We start from the raw sequence: 13,732 nt of genomic DNA on the forward strand, positions 1-13,732 counted from the left end.
CCAGGGAGAGCAGGGTTAATTTATTTTGATCAGGGGAGGCCTAGTGCAAGCAGCCACTTTCTTGCTTTGCATTCTTTGTCACCGAGATCACACATGCGACTGCGTTTTCTGACTAATTCAAGCCTTCATAATGTAATTGGCCATGGTAAATTATATGCGATGCTTTGAGGTATTCCAGGTCCTTTTAAAATGGGCAGAATTCTCAAAACATGCTAACAAGATGAAACCCTTTTTTTTCCTCCATATGTAATAGGTTTACACGTCTTGTTGTACACTAACAGTACAAAGTATTCCATTACTTCTACCACTGTATTAGCCTTGAAGTTTTACCATGTTTTTTAGGCTTCTCAGAGCTTTCTGTACTGGTTGCAATTAGTTGTCCAGCTTTGTGATACTAAATAAATTCCCAGACTAACTCCATGTTTGCAATTTCATGGCATAGTGTGAGAGTAATGAACTGAACTTCTGCATGCAGATCTTAAGTGGAATTCTGGCAGCAGATCTTTTGTTGGTCTTAAGTTCAGGTGTGTTAAGGTGGTTGACACTAGGTTGTATGGCTCAAATTTGCCTACTAGATGAGGTGGAAAGAAAGGTCTCGTTTCCTAGATTTGATGTGGTGATTGGTTGTAATGCTTCTTCACCTACAGCTTGACTCCAGCCATGTGAAGGTTGAAAATCTGCTTCAGTGGGGGCTCTGCAGCTCGCTCATTTTCAAAAGGCCAGCAAATGTGGGCTTTGGCTGTATAGTTGGCCTTCTCATCTCTCCAGCAGGGAGTACAGTGTGGAAGGTTAATGTAGCATAGTTTGAAACACTTTAGTTTGAATGGTTTAAGGAAAAGCTGCTTTGGACCTGGGGAAGCCTGGAGAAGGTCACGCAGGAGTCAGTGCTTGCACCTTAATGCTTCCTCATCTGTCCCGATGACTGGCCATGAGGTTGGCTGTAAATCTGTTGAATCCTACCTGGCAGGAAGTACGCAGTAAATGCAAGGTAGGCAGCTGGAGGAATTGAGCAATTCTCCGTGTACTAAGTGAAATGCAAGTTTCAGAATTAGATGAGCACTTGTTGCAAAAGTTGCATTAATTGTAGAGTTACAAGGTGGATCACATTAACAAATCTGTTGAAATTAAAAGGAGCAAAACCAATCTTGAATAAAACCATGTCCCTTGGGAAAAAAAGAAAAAATAAATTACAGACTATAAAACAGGGAGTTAAAATATGTTGCTGTATTTTAATAGAAGAAAACCTTTTAGGTCAGTTAATATTGAAATTGTGCAGAGCTTTGTCTCATTCTTCATGAACAAACCTCACTCCAACCAGTCTTAAGCACGAAGACACCAAGTTCTGCAAACCTGAATTGTTCCACAGCATAAATTGTGGTAGTGTGTACTAAAAAAAATATGAGTGCTAAAATAACTTTGTATCTCTGGGGCAGAATTTTGTTTAATATTCCTGTAAATTTTGCAAATGAGTAGTACACAAAAGAAATAAAAAAGCACTAGCTACCGACAGAAGTAGTTTATTATATAGATGAGCAGATCAACAAAAACAATAATTTTTTTTAAAAAAATATGTCCATTTGAACTTCTAATTAACTTCTGTTACAAAGTTGTTTACGCAGTGAACTGCCGCTTCTTTGTGTGAATTTTCAGCATTTCAGATTGTAGGGACTTCAAGTCTAGCTGCCTGGGGAACTGAGAGATGTTTTGTAGTAGCAGAGAAGTCAGTGAAAGATGCTAAGAGTGGATTTTGTTGTTTTGATTCGTAACTTTGTACTTACAATTGATGCTGTCATGTTTTTGATCCTATCATTTTGTAGCCTTTCTGTTGTCTGAGCTCTTAAACTTAGTCTCTATGCCTTTGTTACAATGTGTATGCAAACTATGTGTTTAAGTAGCAACTGTTTCCAGGGTTAACTATTTATGGTTATTTATGTAGAAATTATATAATTCTGAATTGACTTTAATTAGAGTCTAGATGTGAAGTGGGATAAAGGTAGGCCTTAAATTTTGGTGAGTTAGTAGTGCTCGTTCTTTTGAGGTAGTACTCTGCCAAAGCGTGTGGATGAAGGGATCTTCTTAAAGATCCACATCTCTGACCCGAGACGGAGCGTGTTGGCTAGAAAATGGTGAGGAACCCTACAGCTCAGGTGCAATTTTCTTTTGATTGTTTTTTTGTGGTTGGGGTCCTAAAAAGCCAAGCTGCCTTTTGGATGTGCTGCTGCCTGTGAGGGGGTGTAGTTTGGGGACAGACAGCCTTAACTAACAGCAAATGCTCCTTTTTGCAGCAGGAGCAACAAGCCCTCAGTGCTAGCCAGCTTTTTATCTTCCCTTTTGTTGTCTGTCTACAGTTCCACAATCAGCTGAAACGCTTATTCCTGGAGCTGTGAAGTCCAGCTGAGCCTGTTCTACTGAGAAATCTTGTCTCTGCTAATAAGAATGGTAGATAACTGCATTAGTCTGCAGTTTTAGAAGTTGATAAAAACATGTCAGGCATTTGCCTGTTAAGGAGGTTTAAATTTGTATCCTTAAAGACCACCTTATCTTAGGATTTGGAGGTGAAATTCAGCAGCCTCAAGTTCAGTACAGTTGTGGTGTTTCCTTTTTTAGTAATGCATTTTAAAAGCAAAGTGTTCTGTTTCTGTTAGGTAGTACAAATTTGTTACCTACTTTTGAGAGCCCCAAATTGTTAGAATTACATTTATATGATGCTTCTGTGGTCCACTGGACTTTGTATTGAGGTTTAAGAATTTATTTTGTTTTTCACTATCCTGGAGTCACCTCCACAATAGTTAAAGTGACCCCATCAGTCTGCCACAGCACAGTCTCGTGAGACCTGTCCCCAGAGACAGCTTGGCTGATTACCAATGTGTTCCAGTTCCAGGAGTTCTGCTCTTGGAAAGCAGAAGGAGGAGAGATGGAAATGCATGTTCCACCTTTACTGAAGATGTTTGCTACCCTCACAAACCCTATAAAAATACCATAACACTGTGGTATTGAGTTTTAAAGGAGTTTTTTTGTTTGAGTTAGGCTTTTATTCCTTAAATAACGGGAGTGTCACAGTATGTTTCCTCCTAGTGGACGTTGTCCAGGCAAATGCTCTTTGTTCCTTTAAAATTTAAAACAAAAATAAACAAGAAAAGCTAAATAACGTCACTGTCAAATCAGTCAATTTCATCTTTTCATGTTATAGCATGCCTGACTTAGAGATTCTCATGTTTGATGGGGGTATTTCAGTTCTCTAATGACCAACTAGCTTGGCAAAGATCTGTGTGTGCTTCTTGATGTTCCATTTTACACCTTCTAAACAGTGCATCCTTGTAATGTCCAAGGTCAGGCACTGCCAGCATGCTCTTAGTTTTCTTCTGGTTTTAGCTTGTTACTTGTTTCAGTAGCGATTTTATAAGTACAGTCCTGGCAGTGCGGTATTAAAACTATCATTTAAGTTTGCCTTCCTGGAAAAAATGTTGAAAACATGCATCTTTTCCTTTAGGGATATCATCCATAGTTGTTCAGAATCCATTAATTTTCCAAGAGCATAAGTATTTACTCAAATATTGATGATTTGATCCTTCAAGATAGTGAGCACCATTATTTCCCCTCAAGATGACTTAGGAGAAGTTTCTACAGATTCTGTAGAATCAACAGTCTGAAAAAATTGAAAACAGTGGAGAAACCTGCCACATCTGCTACCAAAAAGCCAAATGTTGACTTCCTTTTCTGAAAGAATAATTATTTCTACATGGCATAGCTTTGTGAACATGGCTTTTTTGTTTATTCATTGTATCACATTTTGTCCGTTTAATCTTTCAGGGATCCATACCACACAATCGCCGCTATTAATCCGGAGAAATTAAATATCTTCCAAACAGTGAGAGAAATAACAGGTAACAAACACTTCTGATTCGTACAATCTGAATTTCTTCTCATTTTGCATTTATGGTTGTGATTTGGTGTCTTTTCTGAAGATACCATGCTTTTTTCTTAAAAGGCAGCGTATTGTCAATTTAACAAAGCTTAATACAGAACAGCTCCAGTATCACATATTATTAACAAGTGCATTGTCCTTTTCTAATGAGTACAGAGTGAACATTGCATTTGGGGTACACAGACACCGGAATACCAAGACCTTACTGTTGAGTGGGCTGTGGGTCTTGGCACAGTGCTAGCAAAGTGAGACAAGTGTTGCAGACACCAGTTGTGACAGCGTCTGCTCTACCACTTAAGTGGCATTATCCCTGTGCTTACAGATGTACTGCATTTCAGTCCTGTACTGAAAAATCATAGGGAACTACGCGTATAGATGTCTTTGTAGAACAAAATATGTAGTTCCACTTTCTGCCTATGCAGAGACTGCTTTCCAGGGGTGACTGGTCCTCACGCACACTCAGAAAGGAATGCCAAGTTCTTTGTTTCAGGGAAGTCTTATCTTTGTATGCTTCAAAAAGGATCTCTCAACTTCTGTCCAAAGTATGCAATACATTTTAAACTGATCCTTCTTAATTAAGGCAAATCCTAATTCTGTCAAATTCTAAGAAGTGGCTGGCAGGCCTTGCAGATTGCAGCTTGTGTTTAGGCTGTTGAAAGTCTGGCTGTTGGAAGTGGACTTAGTGCTATGACACTGCTGCTGTGACACTGCTGAAGTCTTCCTTTGCCTTCCTGGAGGAGACAGTGCGGAGCAGGCTGATGAATTCCCACACCATACTGTGCAGCATTCATTGCTTATTTCTTTCTTTTACTCAGGCCAGCACTGTCTTTCAGTTACAGGTTAGGCCTGTCTTAATTCATGTACGTGATCAAGCGGTCTTTATGTCTGAAATGACTGATGTTCCTGTTTGCCTTTACCTCCTCCAGGGTATTTGAATATACAGTCGTGGCCTGAGAATATGACAGATTTCAGGGTGTTTTCTAACTTGGTTACAATTGGTGGAAGAGCTCTATATAGGTAAGGTACTCTCTCTGTTTATGGAATATTTTTTTTATTAGCCTTTTATTTGGTAGCCCAGACTGCGACATCCTTCTGGAAAGGCATCATAAACTGGTATGTTTTCTGTGTTACCAAGTTATTCGTTAACAGTATCTTTGATAAGCACTTGTTTATAATGGTTTAAAAAAAAATAAAGACAACAAAAAAAACTTAGAATGTCTTGGGTCATTGTTGTAGCTCTTAAATCATTGTCCAGCAAATACTTCCTATGATATTAAAATATGTTATGAATGTGAAATGTAAACTGAAAGAAACTACTTAGCCTCATTATCTGGAAGATTCTGTGGGTGCGAACGGAGGTGCAGGCTCACGCGTCCAAGGAACAATCTGCTCTTAAGGAGCCGTAAAAGATAATAAATACATGGAAGAACACTGAAGTACTTCACAGATGGGGCACGTGTTAGCTGTGTAGTGCCACTTTTACCAGAGATGTTTCAATATGAACACTCGTACAGAAGAATTGATTTTGAAGAGAAGAAAATGCAGTGAGAAGTAATGGAGGAGCACAAGATAGCGGAATGATGTATAGAGCAAACTCTGGTTCCCAGTTGTGTAAATGTAGTAAATCAGTCATGGGATTCTGCTGGCATCTTAAACAGCAGGCCAAGCAGACTATGAATAGCAGTGAAACCTTGAGATTGAATTACAGCCCAGCATTTGTTTGGAAGCAGCAGTTTTTATTTAGAACAGCTGGAAAACAATTACAATCATTAAAATACAATAACTTAAAGGTTGCCCAGAAACTGGCTGTTGTCTTTACTCATCGTCAGTCATAAAATATGTGCAGTCATTCACAGATTATACACACAATCATTTGCCTCTTCCTTTGATGAAGAAAGGAGATAACCATATATTACAATAAAAGAAAAATGAAATGTAGAAAGTGGGTGGAAAAATTTCCTTGGAAATAACGGTTTCTGCCTGTATTACTATAAATGACATTAATTTGATGCCTGACAGAAGATGTTAATACATTTTGCATGACTTTGTCAATTTTTCCTTAGCACATAAACTATCACAGTATTAATTCTGTTGTCTTGGGGGAGGAACAGATTTTTCTAAAATTTTCTTAACTGCACTTTATTTAAAAAAAAAAAAAAGTTAACATACAAAATCGAACTGTGTTTGACTTAATCGAGTGGTTTTGCTGGCTGCATCCCGAGCCTCACAGTTTGTGCTATCATGATTCTGACAGGGCTTGTAATTTTCTGGGCAAAAAAAAAAGGGTTTTGACTCACAGAATGTTTATGTCACCCCTAAAGAAATGTTTTTCTGACCAAATTTCAGCTTTGCAAAAAAAGGTTATTCTGCCGTTAGAAACTAATTCTAGTGGGAAGTTCTCAACCAGCCTTTGGAAGTTCCACCTCCTGGGGCTCATTCCTGTTCTTTTGTTTTTGTCACAGTGGCCTTTCCTTACTCATCCTAAAGCAACAAGGCATTACCTCTTTGCAGTTCCAGTCCTTGAAGCAAATCAGTGCTGGCAACATCTACATAACAGACAACAGCAATCTGTGCTACTACCACACAGTCAACTGGACCAGCCTTTTCAGTACGCCCAGTCAAAAGACGGTGATTCACCGAAATAAAAAAGCAGAGAACTGCAGTAAGTACTGCCGCTCAGTGCAGGCCTTCTTGCTTATAACTGGCTATGATTGGGGTGAAAATGGTGGAGCTACTGAGGATAGGCTGTTGTGGGCAGGCCAGAATTCACCTGGTGTCACCTGGCATGAGCTCTGTGAACATCAGTGGGTCTGTGATCATTACACAATCTGTAAATATGGCCCAGCCTTTCTGAGAAGATTTATAGGCAAATAAAGTTTTTTTAAGTATGAAGGAATGAGAGGGGAGGGAAAGCACCGCTTCCTTGCTGTGGTGTGAACGTTGGAGAGAAGAGATCCAGTTTCCTAAATGGGGATTCTGAAGGCTATAAATGTGTAGCAAATATGGTGTTCATGGAAGGCATTGATTTGACAGTTTTGAAAATTATAGCCCTCTTTTTATGGGGGTGAGTTTAGCATCTCTTGCTTCTCCTACTCTGCTTTGTCAGAGTGGTGCTATCTTACTCCAGAAAGGTGACTTTTGGGACTCTTTTTGGTAATTGAATTCTCCTTTCTGTACTCAGCCTATCTGATACTGGATTACTAGCAGACTTTCAGCTGGGGTAGCTTGCCTTGGAAGGCTTATGTGCTAACACCTGGCCTAAGGTCATTGTACTGAAAAACAGTGCTGTGTAGGAGATGAAATAATTTGAAACGACACAGAAATGACACAATGACTTGCATTAATGCAGTCATGTTGTAGCAGCAACGCAGTTCATTTTGAGCATCTGTTAGGCTGCCAGAGAGGAAGTTCATTAAATTGCTGTATATGTATAAATGATATGTCTGTTCTTTGGGGTTTGGCCAGCCAGAAGTGTATGCTTTGGGTTTTTTTCAGGCTGTGGTCTTACTTTCAAGTTAACCTTTTAGTTCTTTTTTATTTATTTTTTTTTTTTCCACCCTTTGAAGTACTATTCTGTTCTGCTTTGAAAGGCTTCGTGGCTGTGCTTGTTGCTGTAGTATGAGGCTAGGTTCCAATATCAATCGCCTCTGCTTGGTTATTTTTCTCATTTCTTCTGCCGGGTGAGAGCTTCACGAAGCGTAAAGCCTTGTTTGGTATGTCTCTACGTGGGATTTTGTTGGCTGTTATTTACCATTTTTTTCTACCGATGAGTTAAATAAATGCCTTTTGCTGCTGAAATATATTCCAGTAGGATCTTAGTAGTCCAGTCTTGCTGTGAGAGATAAGAATCTATGAACCTTTCAGAGGAAGGTGCAGGATTCCTTTCCACCGTGTGAAAAACTGCTAACTAGGAGAGAAGCGTCTTGTTCCTGGTGCTTTCTGCTGTTTTCACATCTTTGCTTGTTTATAGCAAGATTGGCGCTAGCTGTCTGATAATGATGCATCATTGAAGGAAACAACAAAAGTGGCTCTCTTCTGTCCAGAGAAATTCAGTATGAAAATAAAGCAGTAATAGAGTAGAGCATAGTCTTTGTGCCTCATACATTAGCACTTCCTCTTCGCTTCAAGTTCTGTACAGAACACATGTTAGAAGACAATGAAAAACTACTCAGAAGTGAACTTTGTACAGTGCTTTTCCCTTCATGGAGCAGTGTTTTACTTGACTGGTTTGGAGAGCTTGGAGACCTAGCTGAAAACAACAGTTAGGAGTATAGTCCTGTACTAGTTGTCAGGATTGCTTTGTCAAATATCTTTGCCCTTTACTATGATCACTAAGTTTGGGTGTCTCTGAAGTGCCCCCAGCTGTTGAAACACAGACTTGCTGAGCAAATGGAAATGAGAAGAGACTGTCAAATCGTCCTCTTACACTGTGTCTTGTCAGTACAGTTGAACACAAACGGAAAATGTAAACTTTATTTGACTTTCAGCTTGTTGAGGATTTGCTATAGTAGAGGCTTTTACTTGCTAGGAAAAAAACTACTACTAAAGATGTTTTACGAAATTTAACGCCAAGAGAATCTTCCTGAGGAAAACAGATCTCTTTTATTTCTCCGTAAGAAGCCGTAGTGTAAGCTACACTACCAAGGGATTAGTTCTAAAAATGGACTCTAACCTGTGTTTATTAAACAGACTGTATTTAATGAACATAGGCTGCAGGCCAGGCTACTCAGGTCAGAAAGCAACGTCTTAGACTGCTTACTTCCTGAATCCTAAAAGGGAGCAGCGGTTCTCTCTGTGAACGTCTGTGTGAATGAATTGATTAATGTTTTGTGGCCTTCTGAGAGTCAGCAGTAGATGAGAAGAGCTATCCTGCTGCTTCAACTCCGCCTGTCAGTCAGCACCTCTCTGGGGTTAAATAGGTTCTGCTGCAGGTTAGATGTCTAACTAAAATCTTCACAATTACTTTGAGTAAGACAGAAGTGTTCCTTAGAGCCAGATGCATTTCTCCAGCATTCTTTGAAACATCTGTGGTTTTCAGGGTAGGGCAACAGACTGGGGTTTTGGGGAGTTTTCTCCGAATCTTCCACTGCCTGAATGTTTCTTAGCTGAGGGCAAGCCGCTAGGGTTTCCATGTCTGCCTTCTGGTTGTTTTGCCTGTTTCAGGCCCTGATCCTGCATGGGTGCTTGTGCATATGCATGTGCTTCTCTGAGTGACAAACAAGGCTAATCAGAATGGGGGGGGGGGGGGTAAATGCAAATGTAAATCTCTAAGTATTTGCAGGATTAAAATCTAGCTTCTGTGGTAGAAATGCTGTCTGTTTGCGTGGTATCAAGCGGTGTGTCAATTATTTATAAAAATAACTATTAAAGATTGTTTTTCATATGGTTTCCCACAAAACAAACCAATCCAGACCATGTTAATTATTACAGCCACATTTTGGTGTGCTTATTATTAATCCTTTTTATATTTTGAGGCACTGTCAGCTTGTTACTGCTTTCCTCACTGCCTAGTGATTATTACTGCCTTAAAACAAATGACAGCAAACATTTAATACACATGTAGCTTTTCTTAAAACCCATGTGAGAGCTCCTAAGATCACCTGCTCAGCCTCATATAGTAAGTGGCTTTTATTATGCATCACAAGATGGTGATGCATCTTTTTGATACCATTTAATATTGTGTTCTGCTGAACACTGAAGAATTATTGAGGAAGTTAAATATTCATATAAAAGTTCCGTCTACAGTAGTGCTTCATCTGTGAGCTAACGCTGGCCCAACAGTTTCGTGCAAGTCTGATTTCTTTCGATCAGAATGATGACAATGGACTTCAGTGAGTGGAAAATGCTGCAGGGTGTGATTAGCAGTGAGGGATTTGTGAACTACATGGACCTTGAGAGATTCCTAGGCATGGAGGCTGGTTACAAGAGAAGAGGGAAGGTTAAGTAGAAACTTTGACAGCCGTTGTGCTTCTAGCACAGTCTGACAGTGTCTCCCAAAATTGTTTAAGAATTCATATGGCAAATGGGTATCTTTAAATGGATAACCATAGAGGAAATTATTTGGAATGTATTTGTCCAAAATACAGTGCACGGAGCTCTCAGAGAAGCACAGAATTTCTCTGGTAGGAAGGGACTTGCACGTAATACTGAGTCTAACTCTTGGCTGCATACAGGACTACGTAAAAATTAAACCAGGTATCTGGGAGCGTTGTCCAAACACTGCTTGAACTCCATCAGGCTCAGGGCCATGACTGCTGCCCTGGGGAGCCTGTTCAGTGCCTGGCCAGCTCTTGGTGAAGAACCTTTTCCTCACACCCAGCCTGAAGCTCCCATCACAGCTCCATTCCATTCCCTTGGGTCTTCTCATCTAATGTGTAATTTTAATTGTTTCCTGCTATAGCCTGTGATGTTCATAAACCTTATTGTGTTATGAAGATAATTAATGCGGAGTTAAAGTTACTTGTTAGGGAATGTGCTCTGGTGGTTAGATTTTACTGTTACTTTGTGCTGAAGTCAAAAATTGGCCTTTTTTGCCCAGCATGGTTATTTTATGGAACAGTCAGAGGTGACTCATGTTAAATATGAGAGCATACAAAATAAACCCAGAAAAAATGTGTTTTTTTACCAAGTTATTTAAATAATTGCTTTCAGCTCCGCTGACACCTGCAGTGTGTGGAGAAACCTTTCCAGGCAAAGGTTGTTACAAATGTGGTTGTTATGAATTATGTCAATTTAGCCACCAATTAACAACTTGAATAAATGATTCCACTCATTGTCAGGCTTGATGCAAAACTAACTGAAGTCTGCAGGAATTTTTCTGTCGAGTTCAAGGAGCTTTGGATCAGGTCCCTAACTATATAGCCAAATAACTTATCTTTTTTTTTTTTTTTTTTTTTTTTTTAAGCTGAATTTCTTCAGTTCTAACTGGTTTGGTGAAAAAACAATGAGCCTTTTTAATTCTAACCTGTGTGACCCCGTTGATAAAGAATGAGCATTTGTTCTAAAACTCCCAATCAAAATGAGTTCCTGTCAAAAGCTTTATTGTTCTTTCCTTGCACCTATGGCCGTGTGATATGCTGGAGCTTTAGAACTTTCTCAGTGTGTGAAAATGCCAAATAATACATCTAAAATTGGAACATCTCTTTAAGCATATACTTAAAGACGAGGAAGAAAGCATATCCGCAAGCATAGTGCTTGCAAAAAAAAAAAAAAAAAAAAAAAGATTTCTAAAAGATTTAGAAATAAGCAGAAGGAAATAGTGTTTTCTAATTATTATTTTCTACTGTTGCTTTTTTTCATAGACTACAGCTACTGTTGGCTAGATTTCGATAGGATAATCTTGATTTTCTTTACTGAATAGCTCTCGTTTCATTTGCATAACGTTCACTCAGTATACTTTGAGTGATCTTGTAATAGCATTCCTTGCTATTTCAAGGAATATTTTAGTGCAACACTTCGTAAATAAATTCTTGATTCAGAGTACTCTAATAGTCGAGGGGGGGAAAAGAAATGGCTAGTAATAAAAACATGATTTCAAGTTACTAAAAATTGAGAAAAATAGGAAACTGCCTTTTAATGACAAGAGTTTATAAAACAGTATTAGAACTTAAATTATTCTTAGGATTAAAAAGGAGAACAAAGGTATCTCTAAAGCAATTTTTTTTTTACTTGCCTGACTACTACTTAAAGCCAGTCATTGACTGAAAAATGAGACTATTTTTACAAAAGGTTTGCTTATTTTGAATTGTGATAGTTTCTGGGCTCAGGGCAGGTGGGGGTTGGATTGAGCAGTTCCTTTTTTTCTGCAGATTGAGCCTGAAGCTGTCTGGTAATCCCAGATGTCCTTGTGGCAGACAGTGTGAGGCAGGGCTCATTTCTTTGTCTGGTCAGGGTCTGTCACACGTCACCACCAGCCTGTATGAGATCAAGGGAGATGGGCAGACCAGGCATGAAGCCCTGGAGTCTACTCTAAGGGAGACCTCGAGTGTGCCCGAAATCCCATGGCATGACTGGGGTTCCCCTGAAATGACCAGCTGCAGCTGCGTCACGTTGAGCTTTTTGCTGGGTGCTTCTGCAGGCAATGAACATGCAGCAGGACCAAACTGGCCTTCAGTACCAAGTCAGTGCGTGTGCGGACCAACTGTACAAAGCCAGCATCAGACTGAAATGTCTAAAAGTAGGTGAAAAAGGAAATGTTGGCTAGATGTAGCATTTACAGATGTAAAACTTTTGCCAAATGCCAGCTTCTGTGAAGTTCAGTCAGAAGCAGCATAGTGGAATTATTGACTTCTAGTTTCTATAAATGTTGTCATGCTGTAAAATAAATAAATAAATGGTTTAGGACAGTATTGTAAATCTGCATTTTTCATCTGTGCTCACACTGGCTTTGTGTGGTTTGGTTCCTTTCACTTCAGCAGAAGGACTCCTGATTTACAGCAGAGTTCAGGCAAAGAGAACGAGATGTCTTTATGCAATGGCATAAAGCTAAATAGCTCCGGTCTCTTGCTGTGTTGCTATCTCCAGGAATTAGTTCAACCCAAAAGAAATTAAATGACCACCTGCAAAATTAGTTACTCATAATTTTTTTTTTCCTTCGGCTATGACAGACTTGAGTTTTGATGCAAAAGAACAACAACCAGAAAACATGCAGAATTATCCTTTTTGTTGTCATTAAGAAAATGTGATATGTATTTTGGCACCCCAGCCTTGATATTTATATTTACATGTGTATCTATATATATGTGTGTGTGTGTGTTTAAAGGACAGGAGTGTGCAGACTTGTCATATCCTAGGTTACTTGCGGTACTGTAGTGACCATGTAGTAGTGTTCATCTACCTGCTCAATTACTACATTGTGTAGCAGAGCTCCAAAGCGTCAACAGCAGTGCTGCACAAGTAGAAAGTATGAATCTGCTTTTTTTGGGTCAGTTTGCCTGCAAGGGCCAGAGGACAACAAATCTTTGGGTTCCTATGCTTCTTTCTACAAAGTAAAGGTGAGATGTCCTTTTTGGCACTGAACTATGAAAGTGTTCAGGGAATAAAAAGAAGAGAGAAGCTGGCATTCTCAATCTGTATAAAGCAAAATACCCGACTGCAAGATTAAAGGAAATAAAGAAGATGCCTCTTGCCTACTTGCTACATGGGCTGCCAGAGAAATACTTAAATGTGCCACACATACAGTTGTTGTGTGTTTCTTCCTAAGAAGTGCTTTCCAGTAAATTCAGTGGTCAGAAGCAGGGTGACAGTAAGCGACAGGACAAGTAGTGTATATCAAAAGAGAGCATCCCACCAGTGTTACATGAACTTCTTGCATCTCAGCAGGCCAAAGAAGGTGTACGAGTTCCCTTGGAAGGAACAGAAGAAGATAGAGGCATGCTGTATAGATCAGAAAGATGGGCCTGATGAACCTTGTTCCAGCATCAAACAATGCTACATGATGAAACACAGCGATTAAGGAGCAGTGTGCTCTCCCATACAGTTAGATGCTATGGCAGGTATTCAGTTGGATCAAATGTGGTATGTTATACACCATAGCACAGAACAACCAGTGTGAAAACATGCTGCAGAGTGTAGAAAGCATCTTCTGCTGTTTCTTTAATGGTCTATAAGGACGTACTGTCTCTCAGGTAATAAAACTCAGTAAACTCTTTAATTGTTAAGGTAGACTGCATGGCCAGCTAGTACTTACCTGCCCTATTCCAGCCTTGACACAAGACCATCAGGTATTCTGAAATGAAAATAGGGTATTTTTTTTCCCATCACCCAGGTGTGCTGCTATACTGGAAGAAGTGCAGAGAAACAGTGTAC

At 39.5% G+C, this 13,732-nt stretch overlaps 1 protein-coding gene across 7 annotated transcripts in view; it reads left to right on the forward strand.

The window, feature by feature from the left end:
* Positions 1 to 13,732, forward strand: part of ERBB4 (erb-b2 receptor tyrosine kinase 4) — a 564,466-nt gene that overhangs the window by 405,153 nt on the left and 145,581 nt on the right. For all 7 annotated transcript variants that reach the window (XM_072040464.1, XM_072040460.1, XM_072040461.1 and 4 more), the window contains exons 10-12: positions 3,811 to 3,884; positions 4,852 to 4,942; positions 6,388 to 6,587. In XM_072040464.1, the coding sequence (XP_071896565.1) occupies positions 3,811 to 3,884; positions 4,852 to 4,942; positions 6,388 to 6,587 (365 nt within the window). The remainder of the gene's footprint in view (positions 1 to 3,810; positions 3,885 to 4,851; positions 4,943 to 6,387; positions 6,588 to 13,732) is intronic.

Source organism: Anas platyrhynchos, chromosome 7 (assembly GCF_047663525.1).
Source record: "Anas platyrhynchos isolate ZD024472 breed Pekin duck chromosome 7, IASCAAS_PekinDuck_T2T, whole genome shotgun sequence".
NCBI classification, from domain to species: domain Eukaryota; kingdom Metazoa; phylum Chordata; class Aves; order Anseriformes; family Anatidae; genus Anas; species Anas platyrhynchos.